The following is a 23,078-nucleotide window of genomic DNA, read 5'->3' as shown; positions in this document are numbered from 1 at the left end:
TTGCAGATGACACAGCCATCTTTTTAAGTGACCGGAACCAAATTGGGACTGCAGTAAATAGTATCAAAACATTTAGTAATGTATCAGGATTGGTAATGAACATTAATAAATCAGTGTTGTTCCCCCTGAAAAATTGCAATCTGGCCAGTCTTGACGGAATACCAATTAATGAAAAAGTGACATATCTTGGAATTGTAATTTGTAAAAATAAAGAGGAACGTCATAAGTTAAATTTTGATCCAATTGTTAAAAAAATACAATCTAAACTAAATTCATGGTTAATGAGAGACTTGTCTCTATTTGGCAGGGTCTTAATATCAAAGGCAGAAGGTATATCACGCTCTGTTTATGTTGCCTTATCGCTGGATATCCCAAAAAATACAATTAAAGAATTGGATAAAATACTGTATGATTATATTTGGAGGAAAAAACCCCATTATCTCAAAAAAGATGTTATCACAGGATGTAGAGACCAAGGTGGTCTGGAAGTGTTGGATTTTCATACTATAAATAATACTTTTAAAATTAAATGGATTATAGAATTCTTGAAAAGCCCTGACAGCATCTGGAACGCTTTTCCATCATATTTGTTTAATACTCTTGGTGGCATAAATTTTCTACTGAAATGTAATTTTTCTATTGATAAAATTCCCTTGAAATTAGCTGACTTCCACAAACAAGCCCTTCTATCTTGGATATTGATCTATAAACACAACTTTAGTCCACATAGATACTTTATTTGGAATAACAAGGAAATCCTTTATAAAAAGAAGTCTCTGTTTTGTCGGCCATGGGTTGATAGAGGAATTCTGTTGGTAGGACAGTTACTGAACAAAGATGGTTTTCTCATGTCATATTCAGAATTTCTTCAAAATTTAAACTTTCCAGTGACACCAAAAGAATACGCAGTTGTATTTGATGCAATCCCTACAGGTTCGCTTCAAATTCTAAAACACATATCATTCACAGATATTAGTGTTGAATTTAATAGAATTTTTATCGGAGATACAGACATTACAAAAAAAGAATACACCAATAAATATATTAGAAATCAAATTTCGTGCTCGGTTCCTCCTGCTGCAAAGTTTTTTTGGTATTCAACCATGGGTGATTTAAATTGGAAAAAGGCAAATACTACTATTTATAAATACTGTATTAATAACAAAATAAAAGAAGTTTCATTTAAAATTTTACATCAAATTTATCCTGTTAAAGATACGTTAAGAAGATTTAAAATAAACATAGAAGAGTCTTGTGTTTTTTGCCAATCAAATAAGGAGACTATTTTTCATTTATTTTATCACTGTATGTACACAAAAAAATTTTGGTCTGATTTGGAAGAATATATAATCACAAAATTGAATGTAAACATCAGAATCAATATTTTTGATGTCATGTTATATTTTGATTTATGTGGTTTGTCCAAAAAATTAATTTTTGTTATTCAACTGTTTATTATCCTTGGAAAATACCATATTCACAAATGTAAATGGTCTAATTCACAACCTTGTTTTAAGGCATTTCATCTGGACTTTAAATCATATTACAAAACATTAGAAAACATGCAAAATATGAAGGCTACCAAAACATTTCATCTCCTGAAGGATCTGCATAATTTTTAATTTTCCCCTTCTATATATTAATTAATATGTTGTTATCCTCTGGTCGGTACTGTACATTTCATTTTGCTGAGCAGGTTGCATAGTATTTAGTGTTCTCTGTACCTATTGTACTGTGTATTGCTCATAATAAAGTTCGTAAAAAAAAAAAAAAAAAAAACAACAGGGAAAAATGGATCGCAATGACATTTCGGACACTGAGGAAATTGTTGACGGACCACAGCCATACAATTATGAGCCTGCTAGGCTGCCAAGAGAGCAGGGACAGGCCAGGATTAATGTTAGACAGAACATATTGGAACTTACAATAACAGAAACTAAGCTTTGATCAGGCATTTGTCATGCTCATTAATATCCGCCCAGACTAACGTTACGTGATATAACTTAGCGGTTTCTCATCGAGAGACAGAGAGATATTTATTCCTGATACATTTTTTGTTCCATAGGTGCTTGTGTGGGAAATGCGAGGCAATGTTTACAGCTGAGGAAAGTTAGTGTTGCAAGGAGGTGGATGCATACTGGGCCTTAGTGGAAAATGCCAAACTTCCATGGTTGCAGTTAGTGTTACTACAGTAAAGCCATGGTGAATGTTGCTGATCTGTGGACACTGGATAGTTCGTTCATTCATTGCACAATGTTTATTCCTGGTTTCCACGTCAGCGCTGTTTGATCCGTTAATAACGGAGAAATGTGAATATTTCTCACTAGATCTCGCAGCGATGTTAATACTTCTGTGGCGAATTCAAATGCTTTATTTACTGGATCTCGCAGTTACAGTGTTGCTTGATCAGGCTCGCGCTGCACTGGTCCAAACTGATAAACGGTCCACACAAACACAACAACGAGTAGCTCAGTTTCGTTCCGCTTACATTGCGTTTGCCAGTTGATGTTGTGCTCGCGCCTACATCCGGCGGGAGAACCCGAAGATGCGTGCACTGAAGGAACCGCACCAGCTCTGAGTCTCACCCGGTTCTTACTTCGGTATCCCATGTTGAACTCCATCATATCGCCGGGACGATAATCCTCCGATCTGAAGTGAGCGCTACACACGACCGCGTCTTCTGAAGCCGACGCGGAAGAGAAATCCCGTCTCTTCACCTGCACAAACCGCACCCAGGCACGAAAGATAGCACCGTCCTTTTTCTTGTTAGGAAACCGGTGTACTCGATGTCCTGACAGGCTGGAGTTTTTGCAAGCTCCACAAACACAAAAATTTACCATGACGATGATAAATTGAAATACAAAAACTACTGAAAACACACTGACTCACGACCGCTCTTACTTAATACCAACCTATTCTGCACTGAGCTGCGGCAGAGCACAGCACACGTCTCCCTCGTGTGACGTAAAATGACGCGATGTTGAAAAAAAGCGGTTTGTACGAGCAGGCAAAGAAATGCTCACTTTATCTACTAAATTGGTGTCCTTATGTCGTTTTAAAACATTTTAAATCCTGCATTATCTTTTCATATGGTATTTTCATACACGGTTATATATTCATTTAGATTTTTTTTTTTACATGCAAGATGCTCTTTAAAGCCGCAAAGCTGTTTTTGAGTGCAGTATGTGAATTCTTTCGTGCTGTACTTTTGTTTTGACTGACAAGTTGGATTTATTGTTTCATGTGCCATTGTAATGATAATACAGCAGGTGTATTAGTACTGCAACACACCCTTAATGGAACCGTATGTAAGAAATGTATTTCAATTAATCATAAAATGGCCGTGATATGTCACTAGACATTAAGAAATCATGTTCATTTCAAATACTTGTATCACTGACAACAGTAGTCCGGCCAGGATCCAGGAAGTGAAGTTGCAGTCCTTAATTGATGTTGATGTTGTCATGTTGTGTTTTGGCCTGACGCCTCACCCTTCACCTATCTACTAATCACAAAGTCAGAAGAGGTGGACAGTAACAAAGTACATTTACTTGAGTACTGTACTTAAGTACACTTTTTGAGTATCTGTACTTTACTTGAGTATTATCTTTTCTGGAAACTTTTTACTTTAACTTCACTACATTTGAAAGACAAATATTATACTTTTTACTCCACTATATTTCTGTCAAGGTCCTTGAGTAGAAAGTAGTAACGTCAGTCAGGGGATGATTTTGGTTTGGAAATGAAAGTCGGGTTGACGTCAAAACCCGACGTCAGATTTACGTCAGAACCCGACGTCGGACAGACGTTGGATTTTGGTTGGAAATGAAAGTCGGGTTGACATCAAAGCCAAAAAACTAAGCCAAGGGCACTATTTGAGGGAACAGCCATTTGGGTGTCCGTAACCATTGTAGACGTTATTGAGTGCACTTATTCAATCTCATATCCCACCACTGGAACTGTGTTCTAGAAATAAATGTGATATTGATATGAGGGTAGGCAGGCATAGATTCAGAGGCATAAGGTACTGTAAGTATTACATTCAACAATGCAACAATAATAAAACAATGCATTGACATTTACTTTTTACTTTTGATACTTAAGTACTTTTAAAAACGAGTACTTCTGTACTTTTACTTAAGTAAGAATCGGTCTTTACAACTTTTACTTGTAACGGAGTAATATTTGACCAATAGTATCTGTACTTTCACTCAAGTAAGTAAGTTGTGTACTTTGTCCACCTCTGAAAGTCAGTAGTGTTTCGGCATCCAGGTTGCCAGCTCTGCTCTAGTTACCACAGCTGCAGCTACAAACGTGTCGGATAAAAAATGTCTACCGTTACGAAACCTAAAAGACCTCGTTATGAATCCGAAATACGCAAAACATCTCTCACAAAGCATAAACATAATTAACAGAAAAAAAAAAAAGTACTGTGTAGGACTCGTCACTTGCCATTGGAAGCTCCTTGTAGCAGCCTACGTTCCTGCTGGATCCTGCAGCCTAACTGGCAACCTCGAGTCAGGGGGAAGGGGAGGGGATACACCGCTCTACAGTAATTTGAAAGTGATTGCAGTACCAGTGTTGGCCACAATCTTACATACAGTTCCTTTAAGTGTGCAATATCAGAGTTTTTTAGTTTAAGGGCAAAAGAGGAAAATGACAGGAGGCTCATCCAGCCACGTCGAGCCTGATTCATAGGCCCTGGCCACGCCCATTTTGGCAGGACGTGACGATGAGTGCGTGAATGGATCTGACGTCATGAGGGCCTCGCTCGATAGGCTGGTGCAGTTGCTGCAGAGCAGCCAATAGGCACGCAAACCGTCTTGCCTATGTCTGCTTGCTGCTGCAATGCGTTTTGCATTAATACAAAATTATGAATAATTTTTTGGCTTCAGTATCTCGAGGAAAAGAGACTTTCCCCATAGCGCAAGATATTACGCAGTACGAGAGAACCTCTCGTAAGAGAACATTTCACACAGATTTTGGCATCTTAGGCGTTACATATTGGCTTAAAGCTGAGCTGTGACAGACAGTGTTTTTATTTTCATCTGTGTCAGTAAAGAAAGTAGTGTAAACATAGGGTCAACTTATATTCAGCCTATATGTTTTATGAATAATTTTCTTGGACAAGTTAATTTACTGAAGGCTACGAACGCTAGGTAAATAAGTTAATAAAATGTATTCACAATACGCACAAATTCATGATTAATCTTATGCCTAATATGATGAAAACGTCTTCGTGATTGTTTCTTGTCCCCTCAGATTGACAGCTACCAATTTTTAACAATGCACAAATCAGGGCAATTAAATAGGCCTATTTTTGTCGGTCGTTTCATTCCTATCATAAAACAGCTGTCAAATATGAAATGTTTAGTTTAGCTATCCTACTTACATATTACAAGATTACACTCATTACATCATCTTTTTTATTATATACATTAATAAATTTATCAACATATTTAGACACATTTGGATAAACTAAATGTATGTGTTTAAACAAGAAATAAAACCTTACACAGGAATAACCTATTATTAACCTGCATTAATGGGGCATTTGAATAAATATGACATTTTGGGCGTTTAAGTTAAATAAGTACAATCTACAACAGACCTTAATGATGGTTCCGGGAAGAAGATTCATTGTGCAGTTACAAATGTCAGCCGCTAGGTTTAATAAACGTGTTTATAGTCAAGAGGGATTATTAAAAAGATACAGGACTGTAACATTATACACCCAGTTTCACAGACAAGGCTTAAGTCTAGTCCCAGACTAAAATGCATGTTTGAGCTGTTTTACCTGAAAGCAACTTTTGTCTCAAGATGCAAAGATGCAAACCAGTAATGTTTTTTTTCTAAGGCATACGCTACTTTGAACTAAGGCTTAATCCTGGCTTAATCTAAGCCCTGTCTGTGAAACCAGGCCCTAATGTATAATATTAACATAAATAATATAATTTAACTGCCTGTAAGTTTGATGCTGAAGCTCTGACAAAGATGAACAAGCAGATGCTACTGTTATCAACTGTAATGTGATCCATGTCACATTGAAAACATGAATACAGTAAAAAAGAAGGGAGAGACATTAAACTGCATATATCAGTGATATGATCTAGTGGCTTTAATGCAGACAAAATATCCATCAGTTCAGTTTTTGACTGTGCAGAAACCATCCTTGAGAACATTTTAACATAAATAAAACATGATACAAAAGATGCAGTCAAGTATTTTGAATCTTACAGATTCAAGTGACTTCGGTCAGACATTAAGTTATCTAATATAGATGACTTTGTAACACTGTCACTGTATATTGCTCTGTCTACAGCTCTTCCTGAGAGTTGATCACATCTGTAGATGCTGCTGAGGCCAACATGTAACCTTTCCCAGGAGGGATACCAGCGACGAGTGCTTTAGTCCAATCTTTGGTGTCCCGAAATGTCAGTAGGATTTCAAACACTGAAACACAACAGCACACGGTCAATTACACACTCGGGATGAGGAGGAATATGAGAGCAGCGTGTAGGAATGTAGTCAGAGAAAGCGATGACCTTGGTTGATGGCTAGGATTTTGGAGTGGAAGTTTTTGGGGTTTGGTTTCTTCACCATGTACTCGTCAATCGGCAGCCGCGCCATGCGAATGCCAAACTCTTTCGCCCTCGTGAAGCTTATTTTCTTAAAGAAAGCAGTGAGATCTTGTTGAGTTCAGCCATTCCTTCACTATGAAATCTCTCATCAATAAATCCTCCAGCATGAGTCTCACCTTCTGTATGGTTTCATCCACTAAACCTCCAAGGATATAAACTTTATCTTCCTCCACATATTCCAAAGCTAACAGGGACAGTCAGTCATTATCAATTTATGCAGAATTAAAATTAAAAGAAAGAAATGACTTATTACAGCATTCACACTGGTTTTATCTGAACTTTTCGACTAATATCAAAATGAGCCAAGCCAAAAATAGCTAAATATTTAGTGGTCTTTTAATATTCTTTACCATTTTAAATCACTGCTCAGCAAATTAGCAAGAATTGCACAAATACTGTAGATAAAGTAACAGCACAAAATAGCTTTTCCCAACGTGCAGAGTGTTTTTTACAGGACGAGTCAGTGTTGTTCAACTCAATGTTAATGTTAGTTACTAAAAAATGTCTTCCAGTTTGTTTGAGTTTAATGTAAGACTAAATATTTACTATATCGAGTTCAAATCTGCACTCTGACCAGGCCAAAACATGAGCCTGATGGACTTGATTAACATCTGATCATCATTCCTCTTTTCATTTGTGGGAATCAAGCCATTCTGCAATATCCTCCTGTCCTCCGCAGCATTAAATGACTTTCCAGTGAAGCAGCTCATCATTATCAGATGCTAAAAACACTCTTTGCCCGCAGATTTTCAAAGACAGATTCGCTCATGTTTCATTGTGATTCATCACTCCACATTCTGCCAAAAACGTAATTCTGTCTTTGACTTTTGATGAGACACCAATGGCTTTTTAAGAAGTGCATTTGCTTAAATTTGGCTAGTTTCCTCCTGACCAATAATTTGTGGTTAATACAATTAAAAAACACTTGTTAGTGTTTCGCCATTTTGGGCGTGGCCCATTTTTTTCTGGAGTGTAAATATGATTAAATTTTGATAAAATGATTAACAGAGTAGTGTGCACCAATTAATCGTACACAATAAAACCAGGAAAGTGCATTAAAACATAAACAGGTTGCATTTGTTTTCACGATGACTTAACTAACTCAATATAGAATATGTGCAATATGAACCTTCACTTGCGTCTGGGGTTAAATATATCACATCTTCAGAGGGAAACAGATGAAACCAGCTCTCCTCCGTCACATCAATCTGTGGGACACAGAGAACATCATCATTACTGTATTTCATTTCTGTGCTTCTGTTTGTACTATTGAAGGTTAGGCGAGGATCAGTTTAGGAATCCTTTCTAACCAGATAATTCAGGAAGCCGTCATTCATCCGAACGCACTCCTTATAAAGCAGACTGTCCTCTTTGAATTCTGTCAGGAAAATGTGGAAAGGCTGTAAGGATTTCTTATTGGATCCGTAGAGGCGCCTGATCTGACCTGCAAGTCGACTGATTTCCTACGAGATAAAAGTATGATTGAATAAAAATCCCACACTTGTTATCTAGAAATCACAGTCAGGCATTGACCTGTCAAGCTGTGTGTGTGTGTGTGTGTGTGTGTGTGTGTGTGTTTGAGAATCTGACTTTGTCTGTCAGGCGGTCTGTCATGCTGAGGTCGACACACAGACGCAATCCTGCTGCTCTGGCCTCCTCCAGTCTTTCTTTGGTAATGGCTTTCATGACACGTTTACTCAGCTGCAGCTCATTCTTATCTGCAACACACACATGCAGTCATTTAGAAAACACTCTTGGTTCTAGTCAGATCATAAAGCAATATCCTCTTGAGACCCAGGCATAGGCATTTTTCCCCGGTAGAGATCATTACATTTTAGTGAATTTCTCTGAGTGTCACAGTTTTAGGTCTGGATGTCCTGTAAAGAGCACATTCAGGACTCTTTATGGACACTTTATGGGCACTCTTATGGAAATATGATAATATTTTGTAATTATCATTTAAATCTGACTCATTTTTAAATTGTTTGTTACAAATCAACATCTTAGGAAAATATAATGGGGTTTCAAATCAGAATATAACTTTCTGTTACGAAACATGACATTGATTTCATCAGGACTTAAAGTCCCCCTGTGGTGAAAATCAAGCTTTTAACCCTCTGGGGACCACAAACGTGCCCGCGCGTTTTGCTCGTTTTTTTTTTTTAGCAATGAAAATAAACACTAAATGCTCTGTTAATTTTGATCTTTCATTTTCGTGTAATACATCAATCGATCCTGTTCAGTTTCTATTTTTTTTCTGTATACTCACAATAAAAATAAAGTGTTTTGCTTTTTGACAAATAAAGAAAAATTAACATGATGCGATTTCTGCCTTCTCTCTGTCAGTAAACTCCCATTTGAAACACGTTCGAAAATGATCTATAACTCCGCGAAAATTCAGTCAAACAGGCAAACAGACCCACGGGCATAAAGCTTGAGATCGCATCTTTTAAATGAAGTCATTTATATAAAAAACAAATATTCTCAGCTTCTGTAATCTGTATAAAAAGAGAGCGACTCCTGTCGAGCTCATTACGACCTAATTCACAGTAATGTGACCACTCCCCGGAGAGCGCGTGCTATTCAAACGCAAATTCTGAGAACTATTTCATAGCTGTGAAACGCCCACATCAGCTGTAAACAAAGCGCGTTGCGACTCCTTGCGAGTGAGACATTATAGCCTACCTTATGGAGAAAATATTCCTCAGAACAGTGCTGATGAGGAGCAATATCTCCTGAAATGAGGAGCAGATTCCGCTGAGGAGTGAGGTAGGCTGTTTTCTTTTCTCACGTGTGGAATAACGTTATGGAATAACGTTATTGTAGGCCTATGTAAACCGCAAAAAGATGAATCGCATTTCTATAATATTACTCGCCTTTCTGTGAGATGAATGAAGGGGACATATTTGTAAAGACTGTTTAGCCTAAATATGAATCGCGCGTCTGTGTGTGAAAGAATAAACTGCTTTGCTATAGCCTACTGAGATGAGTAAAAATCGACTGGAATATGTTGAAATAAAATGTATTTGTATAAGCAACGTATTAAACTGCAAAAAAAATACTATTTTTGTCAAAAATAAATTCATAGACTAAGATGTTAGATGTTCCAATGTTGGCTATATTCAAACTAATGAATACATATGATAAAATGTAGGCCTATAATCTTTTTTTTTTTTTTTTTTTTTTTACAAAGAAAGAGTACACTTTAAATATTGTTGAAATTGTAATTATTGTTGTAATTGTAACATTTTTAATAAAATAGCAAAACATATTTACAAGAGAGATGTAAGCGAAATCTTAAATGGTCAATATAAGTCTTCTTCTAAATACATCTTTTGTCCTTGCATTGTGGCTCAGTCAGTTTCACACCTGAGTGAATGGCTAATTATGCAGAGTGGGTGGGACATTCATAATCTAAGGTGTAAACTACTCCTCCCCCTCGCATATTGGCTTTCCAAGCAAAACCTGTTTTACACCATTTAAATCAATGTATTTTTTTTTTGTGAACGATAAAGCAACATCATTTTGAAGCTAGAACTCAAAGGGAAAACATCCATTAGTCAAAAGTCTTGTGGACACATATTTAATATGTGTTTTGTGGTCTTAATTCAGCAACTTTCATTTTAATTTTTTCCAATAACCACGCATAAACATTATTCTCTTAAAAATACAAACATCTACATACACGTTGCTCGCATATTATGGTAGCCCTGTTTGTGCTATATAGAGTGAATTTACACCTTTGCCATGAACATGTTTATAAATAACTGAAAAAAGCACAAATGTCAAGGCATGTCAGAACATCTCAAGGACCCCAAAAACAGCTTGGTCCCCAGAGGGTTAAAGGACAAATCCAGTGAAAAATGAACCTGGGGTTAATTAACACATGGTTACCGACTGTCTTTATAAAGTATCTTCTTATTAAACTGTCTGTACACTTAAAAAGTTCTCAGTGCTTCGGTTTGCATGTAGGGACCCTCATTATGCTACCGTGTTAGTGTGAGGCTATTTTGAGCATTGTTAGTGGTATTAACTAGCGATTTACTTTTACTTACTCTGTGCCCCATATACTAGTGTTATGAGCTAATCTGTTTTTAAAGATAAAACTCTATACATTCGATTTTCATGAAAACGCATCGCAGGGAACGATCGACTCGGTAACCATGTGTTAATTAACCCCAGGTTCATTTTTCACTGGATTTGTCCTTTAATGTTGTTTATATGTCTATGTGGTGTTTTTAATATGCTTTAAGACAAACCATGAGCAAATTTATAAGTCGACACCATTGTTGACTATTTTCTCATTAAAGGTGAACTAAGTAACTTTTTTACCTTAACCGAACAGCTTCGGAGGCATTGGAATAGTTATATGACTTTTTTCAGGTTGAATGGTGGTCGTCTCTCACCACCCTATCGCCTGTGAGCGGAAAAACCACCCTTGCAACTTTGAGTTGGCGGGACGCCGGCCGCAGCGTCAGGAAGTATTGCGTGTTCCCTATCGTCCGGTCACTACGACGTACGTCGTGGTGAACGACGAATAGGAATCTCGCTAGAGAGGCCAATCTAATTCGAGTGAAACTAAAACAAGCCAATACACATTGGCGTGCAATCATTTGCATCAGCTGCGCAGCCTCGCAGCGCGGGTATTTAACGAGCAGCTGGTGCGATTGCACTTCAGCTTTTTGCTTCGGAGCCAAGCACTTCGATGCGTCTTACAGAGAGTGATTTACTAAATCAACGAGCCTTTCTGGACCTCTCCTTCCCAGTGCGGGCATTACAGCACGGCAGCGCGAGCAGTCTTTTTTTCTTTTCTCTCTTCTCTTTCTCTGTCTTTTTTGTTTTGAGGTATTGAGCAAACAAAAAAGCTGTTATAACAGCTGGTAAGGTGTGCCCTCAGAGCGCTCAAAAGCTGTTCTTACAGCTGGTAAGACCTGCCAGCGAGAGAGAGAGACAGCGCACAGACAGGTGCACATTCCTCTCTGTGTTCGCAGTGACTGTTCCCCTGTGTGTTTCAGCACCAGTGAGAGCAGTCCCTAAAAGAGCTTACACAGATAGAGAGCATCTTTTTAAAGATGACTTTCTATCTGTGTGTTTCTGGATAAGGTCGTTACCTGGGCTCACAGGATGGTCACGAACGTAGCCACGTGTGTCTGGGCATTAAACACACTGAGGCAGCGTTTGTGGATGAGTCATGTACCCATTGTGGGAAGATGACCATCACGGAGCTGCGGTCGAGACTCACGTTCCTGCAAAGGGGCGGAGTCCCCCTGCCTCTGCCTTGATCCAATCCTCCTCAGAGGGTTGCTTCGGGCAGTGACATGGGTGACCTGAGGATCACGGTGAGTGCGTCTCCTTCGGGGAACCAACCCCCTAGGAGCCCTCACCCCTCTCACGCTCCGCAGCCAGTTGAGCCACCATTGGAGAAGGCTGGACCATCCTCGCAGTGTGTACCAGTTGTCTCCTTTGGGGCTCCCCGCGAAGATCAGATGTCGATCGCTGCATCGGAGGGTGGGTCAGACTTCTCCGCGGATGACGACTCGGCGCCGTTACCTCCTTCGGGTGTGTCAACAGTGCCTGAGATGGACCCGGAGATGATGGCCATGCTTTCCCGGGCCGCCAACGGGGTCAGGCTCGTGTGGAATCCTCCACCGTGTCCCGAACCCTCGAGATTGGACGATTGGTATCTCGGGGTGGCGCGCGCTGGTTCTCAGCAACCCACCCCAGTGCCTTTCTTCCCGAAGTGCACGAGGAGCTTACGGGGACGTGGATGGCACCTTTTACTGCCAGAAACCGTTCCAGTGGCTCCTCCTCCCTCACCACCCTTGATGGCGGGGCGGCTAAGGGATAAACGCGCATCCCGCCAGTGGAACGGGCCGTTGCCATGCAACTGTGCCCTAACTCCACTTGGCGCGGAGAACCGTGTCTTCCTTCCCGGGCCTGCAAGTACTCGTCGGATCTAACCGGCAAGGCTTACAAGGCCTGTGGGGAAGCTGCCTCTGCGGCTCCTCAGTCTGCTCGTCGCCAAGGGCGGCTTCCTGCGTCTGCCCCTGCTCCCACGCCGCAGCAGCAGCCTTCATCTAAACAGCGCCGTGGAGCCAGTCGCAGCCGGCCCGCCCGTCCAGGACCCCGCTAAGAATGGCGGCAAAGCCAGGAACAAGCGGCCCTAGGACGGGCGACCCAGAGATGGCAGGGACTGCTCTCCAGGAGACGATGACCGCATCGCTCCATCCCCCGGAAGAGGGCCGGGTGGCAAATCCTTGTTTTCCCTTTGTTTTTGTTCCGCCGCTGGCCTCAAAACCAGCGGTACCCAAATTTTCAATAAAAGAGCAGTTTCTTCCATCTCTGGGTCCGAAGAGGGCCCGGAGAGCAGTGGGGGGAGAGAATCCTCACCACTCTCATCCGCCTCTTCTATCACCAGCAGGCAGCAGTGTGCAGTTCGAGAACACAACCAAGCCGCCTCCTGCACCTCCGGCCTCGTGGAACCAGGTAAGTGTTGCACAGCACACTCAGACTCCGCTACGGGGCGCCTCCCAGAGAGAGCCTCCCGAGCCGAGCCCCTGTGTTCCACCTCGCTGCCCCACTCCGGGTACGCCTACGGTCCCTTAGGTCCCGCTTGTACGATCTCTGCGAGCCTGGCTAGCGCTCCCCAGTCCGTCTCGCTGGCTCATTCGGACCATCAGGCTCGGCTATGCGATTCAGTTCGCCCGGCGTCCCCCCAAGTTTCGGGCCATCCACTCCACTACAGTGAGAGCAGCCGATGCCCATGTCTTGCGCGGGGAAAACGCAGTCCTACTGGCGAAGGACGCGATAAAGCCGGTCCCTCCAGCCGATATGAGGTCAGGGCACTACGGTCCCTACTTCATTGTACCCAAGAAAGGTGGTGGGTTATGACCGATCTTGGACCTGCGAGTTTTGAATCGGAGCCTTCACAAGCTACCGTTCAAAATGCTCACGCAGAAACGCATTTTCGAATGCATCCGTCCCCAAGATTGGCTTGCAGCGATCGACCTGAAGGACGCGTACTTTCATGTCTCGATTCTTCCTCGACACAGGCCGTTTCTGTGCTTTGCGTTCGAGGGTCGAGCATATCAGTACAAGGTCCTGCCCTTCGGGCTAGCCCTGTCTCCCCGTGTCTTCACAAAAGTCACGGAGGGGGCCCTTGTTCCCATGAGAGAACAGGGCGTTCGCATTCTCAACTATCTCGACGACTGGCTCATACTAGCACACTCTCGAGATCAGTTATGCGAACACAGGGACCTCTTGCTCAGGCACCTCAGCCAGCTGGGCCTTCAGGTCAACTGGGAAAAGAGCAAACTCGCCCCTGTGCAGAGGATCTCTTTTCTCGGTATGGAGTTGGATTCAGTCGCACAGACAGCGTGCCTCACAGAGCAACGCGCTCAGTCGGTGCTGAACTGCTTGAACATGTTCAAAGGCAGGACGGCGGTCCCACTGAAATTCTTTCAGAGGCTCCTGGGGCATATGGCAGCGGCAGCAGCGGTAACTCCACTCGGGCTGCTTCATATGAGACCGCTTCAGCACTGGCTTCACTGCCGAGTCCCGAGATGGGCGTGGCATCATGGCACTCACCGGGTGGCAATCACACCGGAGTGCCGCCAGACCTTCAGTCCGTGGTTAGACCCCTCGTTCCTTCGGGCAGAGGCATCTGTGAACACCACAGCATGTCTGGACACCTGTTCCAAGGGGACTCCTGCCCGAAGGAACGAGGGGTCTGACCACGGACTGAAGGTCTGGCTGGGGTGCCACGTACAACGGGCATGCAGTGTCAGGGGTGTGGACGGACCCCCAACTGCATTGGCACATCAACTGCCTCGAGCTGCTTGCAGTACGTCTCACTCTGAGCCGCTTTAAAAGGCAGCTTCAGGGCAGAGACGTGCTGGTCCGTACGGACAATACTGCGACCGTTGCGTACATCAACCGTCAGGGTGGTCTACGTTCCCGTCGCATGTCGCAACTTGCCCACCATCTCCTCCTTTGGAGTCAGAAGCATCTGAGGTCGCTTCGAGCCATGTATGTCCCCGGTGTGCTCAACTGTGTGGCCGACGAGCTATCACGAGCTGTGCTCCCGGGAGAATGGCGACTCCACCCCCAGGCGGTTCAGCTGATCTGGAGAGAGTTCAGAGAGGCTCAGGTAGACCCGTTTGCCTCCTCAGAGACCTCCCACTGCCAGTTGTTTTACTCCCTGACCGAGGGAACACTCGGCACTGATGCACTGGCACACAGCTGGCCCCGGAGTGTCCGCAAATATGCTTTTCCCCCAGTGAGCCTACTTGCACAGACCCTGTGCAAAGTCAGGGAGGACGAGGAGCAGGTCCTTCTGGTGGCTCCCTATTGGCCCACCCGGACTTGGTTCCCAGAACTCATGCTCCTCGTGACAGTCCCTCCCTGGCCCATTCCTCTGAGGAAGGATCTTCTGACTCAGAGACGGGGCACCCTTTGGCACCCGCGTCCGGACCTCTGGAAACTCCATGTCTGGTCCCTGGACGGGACACGGAGGTTCTAGGTGACTTACCCCCAGAGGTACTTAACACCATCACTTCTGCGCTAGCGCCGTCTACGAGACATGCGTACGCCTTGAAGTGGAACCTGTTCGTCGAGTGGTGTTCCTCCCGCAGAGAGGACACCCGAAGATGTTCGATAGGGTCAGTGCTTTCCTTCTTGCAGCAAGGGTTGGAGCGAAGGCTGTCTCCCTCCACCCTTAAAGTACATGCTGCTGCTATTTCAGCATATCATGACCACATAGATGGCAAAACAGTTGGAAAGCTCGACCTGGTCGTCAGGTTCCTTAGGGGGGTGAGACGATTAAATCCTCCTCATCCCCCCTCCATACCCTCTTGGGACCTTTCCCTGGTGCTCCGAGCACTTCAGGATGCTCCCTTTGAGCCTTTGCAGTCAGCAGATTTAAAGCTTCTCTCCTTGAAGACTTGCACTGGCACTGATTGCACTGGCCTCGATCAAGAGGGTAGGGGACCTGCAAGCATTTTCGGTCGACGAATCGTGCCTAGAGTTCGGGCCGGGTGACAACCAAGTCCCCGGCCTGGCTATGTGCCCAAGGTTCCTACCACTCCCTTTAGAGATCAGGTAGTGAACCTGCAAGCGCTGCCCCTGGAGGAGGCAGACCCAGCCCTGGCTTTGCTCTGTCCCGTTCGCGCTCTGCGTATGTACGTGGACAGAACTCAAAGCGTCAGGACCTCAGACCAGCTCTTTGTCTGTTACGGAGGCCAGCAGAAGGGAAAGGCTGTCTCCAAGCAGAGGATGGCCCACTGGATAGTGGATGCCATCGCCTTGGCTTACCAAGCTCAAGGCATGCCCTGCCCGCTCAGGTTGCATGCACACTCCACAAGAGGCGTTGCATCCTCTTGGGTGCTGGCACGTGGCTCCTCGCTAACAGATAACAGATATCTGTAGAGCTGCGGGCTGGGTGACACCTAACACGTTCGCTAGATACTATAGCCTACGTGTAGAGCCCGTGTCCTCCCGTGTTATCACCCTAAACGGGTAGAAGCACTGAGAGTACCGGCTCTGTCGGCTTGCTGCACCCTACTGTGCATCCTTATTGCTCCAGAGTCAAACCTGTTGAGTCCTCCAACACCCTCGGCACGGACATGGCGGAGCGTCCAGTGCCAGGCCTTTATCCGCTGAATCCTTGAGAACCGGGTCTAGGCTGGGTCCCACATGGTTGACCCTACGGGGATCCCATGTGTGTATATTTTCCACGGCTGCTCCTAAACGGAAGCCTGTGTCTTTCCCTTGGGCTAAGTCCTATTATTCATGTGCGATACAACCCTCGGGTTAGTCCATATGTCTATTCCCACTCCCTCAGATCGGGCACGCTTTCCCAGTGTTATCCAATAATCTCACTGTATGGGTTATAACGGAACAACAGTGTTCCCTCTCCTATCGTCCTTCCAGGCAAGAAGGTGTGGAGGCTTACACAGGGCGCTGGATGGGGTGCAGCAGCTGTGGCGCTTTGGTAGGGATTCCTATTCGTCGTTCACCACGACGTACGTCGTATATCAGGTCTCGCGATGTAACGAATTGCTTTACGGCAAAAAAATCTGCTAAAATTCTGTCATTATTGCGCTCCCTCACGCTGTTCGAACCCGAATGAAGACGTTTTAAAGAATGTCCCATCTGCTTTGATGTCGTTGATCTATAGCCTCTGGTATCTGAGAGTCGCCAACGAGTTTTTACACAGTGTTGTCAAATATCTATTCCGAAGCTGTAGGGGGAGCTCTAGAGAAACCTGCGAGCAAAAAGCGAGTATACAGCGAAGAAATTCCCGAAAATGCATAGCCCTGCTTTAAAACTGCAGTGAACCAAAGACAGTTTGAAATCGCTGGTGTTTCTGACGTCACAAACTACCTTGTAACCAATCAGATCAACATGTGATCGTCAACGAGTGGATCTCTAAGCTGAGTGAGTGAGTGGAGGCGGGGCTCATTTGTATATTCATAGAACCGCCAATACTGAATGAGGCAAGGGTGTTGAGTTACATTCAAGCTATTTTAAGGCATGAATAAAAAAAAATTAAATCCAAGGAAAAAACGTTGAAATATGTAATTTTGGTGATCAAAGATGAGTTTTAAGGAATACAGTTATTAACTACAGGGGGATTTTAAATCATGTTAATCAAGCATTTTGGGAGACACAACAAGTTAATAGAGAAATAAATTCTACATAAATATTTTTATGAGATATTCTTATGAAAACATTCCCAATTATTACACGTCTTTCTTAATTACATGTTGTCCCAAAAACACATAAATATGCTAATTAGATACAGGTGTATAGATGCATTGCGTAGAAGAGGAATGGCATTTATGGATATGTTTACACGTATATTACATAAAGTAATATGGTATATCAAATCATTTCTGTTATATCTTTCATAACATAATTGAGAATCATCTTTATACAAAGTTTGGATTAAAAAAGCTTGAAACCTAAAAATGTATTGGTGAATTAAAAAAAACATGTTTTTTGCCTATTCATGTCTTTTCATTTTCTTAATAAATAATTACTCCAGTCTTCAGTGTCACATGATCCTTCAGAAATCATTCTAATATTCTGATTTGCTGCTCAAGTAACATTTCTGATTATTATTATCAATGTTGAAAACAGTTGTGCTGCTTCATATTTTTGTGGAAACAGTGGTGTATTTTTTTATCCTATTAAGACTCTAATGAATAAAACAGCATTAATTTAAAAACATAATTATTTTGTAACATTATTAATGCCTTAAGGCCTGTTCACACTGGGACGAATTTCGCACACGATTTTCGCCGACGTTTAATGCCTCGTGACTAAACAAAGGGCGCCAATGTGAGTGTGCACACCGACGCGAAAAACGCCACACGTAAAAGCGTCACTTTTTAAAAAACGCCTCGGGTTCGTTTTTTTGGTTTGACGCGCCGCGTCAAAAACTATCCGACCAATGAGATTGGCGCTTTTGCTCACGTGTGTGGAGCTTCTGAAGTTACAGTAAAACACATTTTGGGGGCGCTCAAACACAAAACGGTCTTGCCGAGCACACATACATAACGGCGAAGAAGATATACGCCAAGTAGCGTCTACACTGCCGCCGGGAAGAAATAAGACGAGGAAGATGCAAGGCAAGATGAATGTAGAGCTGCTGGTCTCGTTGGTGTCGGAACATAAAGAACTATATGACAAACGCGACAGTGACTACAAAAATCTTGATAAAAGAGAACTGTTATGGAGTGGTATTGCAGAGCAAATGGGAATTTAATGGTTAGTTTCATTTCACTTAATTGTCTTTCATGTACATAGGCTATAACTTTTTCCCACAAACGTTTGACAATCGCCACCGGGGTATTTCTGTTTTACATTAAGCGCCATCTAATGTCAGGGAATGAATTTGCATGTTCACTCGGCTCATCGTCAGCGAAAATCGCTTGGGTGTGAACACAAAAAACGCGTTGAAAAACGCTGGCGAATAACGTGCGCCGATATTCGTCCCGGTGTGTACGGGCCTATATTCTGATTTGCTGCTCAAGTAACATTTCTGATTATTATTATCAATGTTGAAAACAGTTGTGCTGCTTCATATTTTTGTGGAAACAGTGGTGTATTTTTTTATCCTATTAAGACTCTAATGAATAAAACAGCATTAATTTAAAAACATAATTATTTTGTAACATTATTAATGCCTTAGTCATCAATAACTTAAAATAAATTTAAAATTGTGAGTTTATGATATTTGACGCATATGATAGGGCGTTATACGATATATATATATATATATATATATATATATATATATATATATATATATATATATATATATATTTACTATGGGCACAGGACACTATAGTTCATTAATGTAAGTTATGATAGCAAGGTGTCTGAATACATTTTGTTTTGACTGCATATGATAATTGATGTGTATGATAGGGACATGAAAATGTACATAAGATTGACCCTGTTATGTAACTTATATTAATTAAGGTCAGGTTACCTTTATTTAGTCTGTTGAGCTTCTTTCTTTGTTTCTCCTCTTTTCTTTTTCTCCTTTTCACCTCCAGTCTTCTCTCCCAGTTTCGCTGCTTGCGCGTGACATTTTTCTGTAGAAGTTAGTACAATAATAAGTGACACACTGTCTGTAAATGAATTCTGTCTCAATATTATGACTCATCATCTTACAGAGCACGAGCTGTCCTCTCTGTCGGCGCACGCGGGCTCGAGCTCCACATCGATGCGCAGAAACTCCAGTAAATCTGAGACCGCAGCGTCGTTTAGTTTCGACGCTCCGTCAGAGTAACAGCAGCTCTCGTGTGGCGCTTCTTCCATCTGTTTTATGTCTAAAGTCAGATGAATGTATATCCCCCACAAAGCAATGGAAAACACATCTATTATAACTGTACGGCAGGAGAAAGTGAAAGTAAGGCGCTATGCTGCTGAAGATCGTCTCTTCCGACAAAATGAAAGTGGAAGCAACAAATAACTGATATGCCTTAGATCTATAAACGCATTAAAATATATAGCGATCCTGAAAAACTTTTTATAGAACCTGTAAACAACATAAACACCACAACTGCTAATGTTTTCAACTCGAGAGAGTCGGGCGCGCTGTTATGACGTAACGACCACGCTGTTGTTGCTACTTTGGACGCATTTTGCAGGGAAGAATACTATATTATACATTTAATTTTAGTTTTTGCTTAATATACATCATACATAAATGCAAGCACAGTAAAACCAACCTTTGTGTTTAGTTCTTGAAAAAGAAATTCAAATATAGGCCCATTTGTTCTGACTGTACATTTTTCAAGTCAATAAATTGTCAATAAAATCAATATGGTCTAATATAATATAACCTATATACATTCTTATTTTATTCTTGTGTTATAATTTGATGTGTATGTATTTATTTCTCAACATCTACTTATACGTTTTTCATTATTTGTTGAAGTGTTTTTTTCTTTTTTTTAAATTACATCAGTAAACTAACTTTGTTCTAGCGAATATGACATTTGGCAAATAGTACCAGTAAAAATCAATAATATATGCATGTTCATTTGGTAACCAAAAGCTCATATTTAGTGTTTTCTGGTTATTAAATCACACATATCATTCTAACTGTCCAGCAAGTGTTAAGTGTTGATGTTTAGCTTGTTTACATGTTTTTGAACATTACTTTTTTACATTATTTTACATTTTTTATTCATATATTTGAACTGTTATATTTCACATAATAATAGGCCTAATAAAAAAATAGAAGAGATACTATCATCATTTCATATTTTACCAGATGCTTTTATTATCCAAAGGAACTTAGACAGAAGCATAAAACATGAGTGATTCATCATCATCATAAAGATTATATCATCAATGCATGTGTTGTAGTACAAACCCCAATACAAAACCCAAAGTCTTTTCTGATAAGTGCCTTCTTGAGAAATCTGCACAAGTGATCAAAGGGACTTTTCATGTGTTTCTTTGTCTGAAATAAAACTTCATTCATGCAAACCACCAATTCTCCAAACCAGCATCAAATGTGTGTCATCCAGTCAGACGAGGAGCTGCTGGAAAAACAAAACCTTGCCAACAGTATCTCATTGTCTATATTATAATAAATTAATGTAAACATAAAAACAGACGATGTGGACAGAGTTGCGTTTGTAAGCATTTCTTATTTTGGACACGTGTTTTAGCGAATAGGAAGCTGAGGGTTGTTGCGAAGCTGGCGGTTGTGTGAGGGATGTAGTGTGGTAATATTCATATCTGCTGAATTCTGTTAAATCTTTACAACCAAATCCAAATTGTTTTCAGGCCTGTCATGTGAAAGTCATGTACATGACTCAACAGATTTTCCTGTTACCATTAATCAAAATGTTCTCAACTTCCTCACGAGACCTACAAATGAACAACGTACAGATAAGAAATGAGCCTGTTATCGCTAATGTCTCTGGAGAATTTTATCCTATTTTGGGTGAATCAAACTGATTTATGAATATTCATTTTCAGGGGCAACTGTGATAAATAAAATCCCAGGAGAGCAGTTGGATTTATTTATCAAGTGAACTGTCAGAATATGATAGGACAGCATATATTAAATATGTTTGGATAATGAAATTGTGAAATTTTGCAACAAAATCTCCTTATATTATAATTTATTATAATATAAACAGTTGTGCCAGGTTTACACATTTCACAGGTTTACACATACAAGGAATTAGTCTTGGTGACAGAAGCTTCCACAGCACATACAAAATGCCACTGACATGACACAGATAATAAAATTAATACAAATAAAAATGAATAGAAATTTCAAATGCACAGCATTTAAGTAAGTATAAGTAAAGCTTTATTTATATAGCACCTTTTATATAAAAAAACAGTGTTTACAAGGTGCTTTACAAAAGAGAAATACGTGTGCATTCACAGAAAAGAACAACAAACACACACTGACACACATAAAATAAAATACAACAATAAAATAAATCAAGGAAAGGCCCTTGAACCTATGACCAATGTGTTTTAAGGTACTTTTTAAAAGTGCGATTGCTTGTGGCTGTCAGAAAGAGAGTTCCACATTGGGACTGAAATGACTTTAGACCGCCAAATTTTAGCCATGATTTTGGTACAACAAGTTACTATTGGATGTTCGGAGCAATCTTGCTGGAGAATACTTATTCAATAAATTAGAAGAGTATATTGGGGCAGTCCCATAAAGACATTTAAAAACCAATAAGAGAATCTTGAATTCAATTCTGTATGATACAGGCAGTGAAGGGATCTGAGAGTCGGAGTAATGTGATTTCTCATTTTACAGCGAGTTAGCATTCATGCAGCTCCATTCTCAACTCTTTGTAATCGAGCTCTTTGGTAACATAGTCAAGTCTATATGTAACAAATGTATGAACAAGTTTTTCATGCTCATTCTCTAGGCTGTTTTAGAAAAATTGCTAATATGTATTTATTTATTTTTTTTAATCTGAGGTCCCTGTCAAACATGATTCTTCAGTTCTTGACCTGGCTACTGACTTTTAGCGATAAAGAAGCAAGATATAGAGCAATAGATTGTTTCTCTACAACATTATGATAACAAGTGAAGTACTTCTATCTTATCTTTGTTCAGCAGTAGAAAGTTCTGTGACATCCACAATTATATTGTTATAATTTATTGCTATTATAAATAATAGAGGGATGAGGGATGCCACAATATATGACACAACATCTAGAGGTGTAACATAGTATTCCCTGCTTCTTAAGTAGGATCTGAACCAGTCTAGGACTGGACCTGACAGACTCGGTCTTGAAGAACAAGTCCTGAATAACTTGCAGATTGTTTAAAACCTTTATCAAGGCCTTCTCTGTTCTGTGGTTTGTAAGGAAGCCAGACTGAAATGTTTCATTAAGTTTATTGGTGTCATTGAGCTGGAAATTTATACTATTTTTAATAAGAAATGGAAGATTAGAGATTGGTCTGTATACTGAGCACAGAAGAACAATTGCAGTTTTAAAAATTTGAGGAAAAACTCCTTGCCGTAGGGAATGATTAACAATATTCAGGATGTCTGGTAATAGTCATGACTGTTTCGAGAAATTAGTGGGAGATGTGTTGAGAAATCATCGAGAGGAATTCATAACTGATATGACCTGTGTAAGTGTACTGGGGCTGACAGCTAAAGCAGGGGAGTTGGAGACCTTACAAGTTCAAGAAAAGTGAGCAGAATTGATTTGATAAAAGAAAGGATTTATTAAAAAAACATCATCCATATATTCCACAACTTTTATACTTCTCAACAAACAACACTGAAAACTGATTGCATCAGTATACAATATATGCAGTGTAACAGACTGTGTCTTTAGTGTAGCACATCATTGGGTTCATGGTGTCTTGAAATCATTAGACAGGACAGACAAATATCAGTCAAAATGAGGGACTCAGAA

At 41.2% G+C, this 23,078-nt stretch overlaps 1 protein-coding gene across 1 annotated transcript; it reads right to left on the bottom strand.

The window, feature by feature from the left end:
• Positions 1-6,096: 6,096 nt before the first annotated feature.
• LOC311078865 (tRNA methyltransferase 10 homolog B-like) lies at positions 6,097-19,763 on the bottom strand. The gene is made up of 8 exons (XM_084107910.1): positions 19,326-19,763; positions 19,141-19,246; positions 8,232-8,359; positions 7,952-8,104; positions 7,771-7,849; positions 6,758-6,825; positions 6,546-6,669; positions 6,097-6,453 (listed from the first exon to the last, which is right to left on the bottom strand). Exons 1-8 carry the CDS (start codon positions 19,470-19,472, stop codon positions 6,317-6,319), a joined length of 942 nt encoding a protein of 313 aa, XP_083964036.1. The 5' UTR covers positions 19,473-19,763; the 3' UTR covers positions 6,097-6,316.
• Positions 19,764-23,078: the final 3,315 nt, after the last annotated feature.

Source organism: Abramis brama, assembly GCF_963993115.1.
Source record: "Abramis brama genome assembly, chromosome: 3".
Lineage (NCBI taxonomy): Eukaryota > Metazoa > Chordata > Actinopteri > Cypriniformes > Leuciscidae > Abramis > Abramis brama.
Note: the sequence above shows the minus strand (reverse complement) of the source record. Positions and strands in the feature narration are given on the sequence as shown.

What these genes read in the sequence shown, in the direction of transcription:
- LOC311078865 (XM_084107910.1), bottom strand. Translation starts at nt 19,472, where the DNA reads ATGGAAGAAGCGCCACACGAGAGCTGCTGTTACTCTGACGGAGCGTCG. An exon ending in GCTCAACAGACTAAATAAAG is followed by an intron (nt 8,360 to 19,140) that starts GTAACCTGACCT and finishes TGTGTGTTGCAG; the next exon opens with ATAAGAATGAGCTGCAGCTG. An exon ending in AACCCCAGACGCAAGTGAAG is followed by an intron (nt 6,826 to 7,770) that starts GTTCATATTGCA and finishes TGTCCCTGTTAG; the next exon opens with CTTTGGAATATGTGGAGGAA.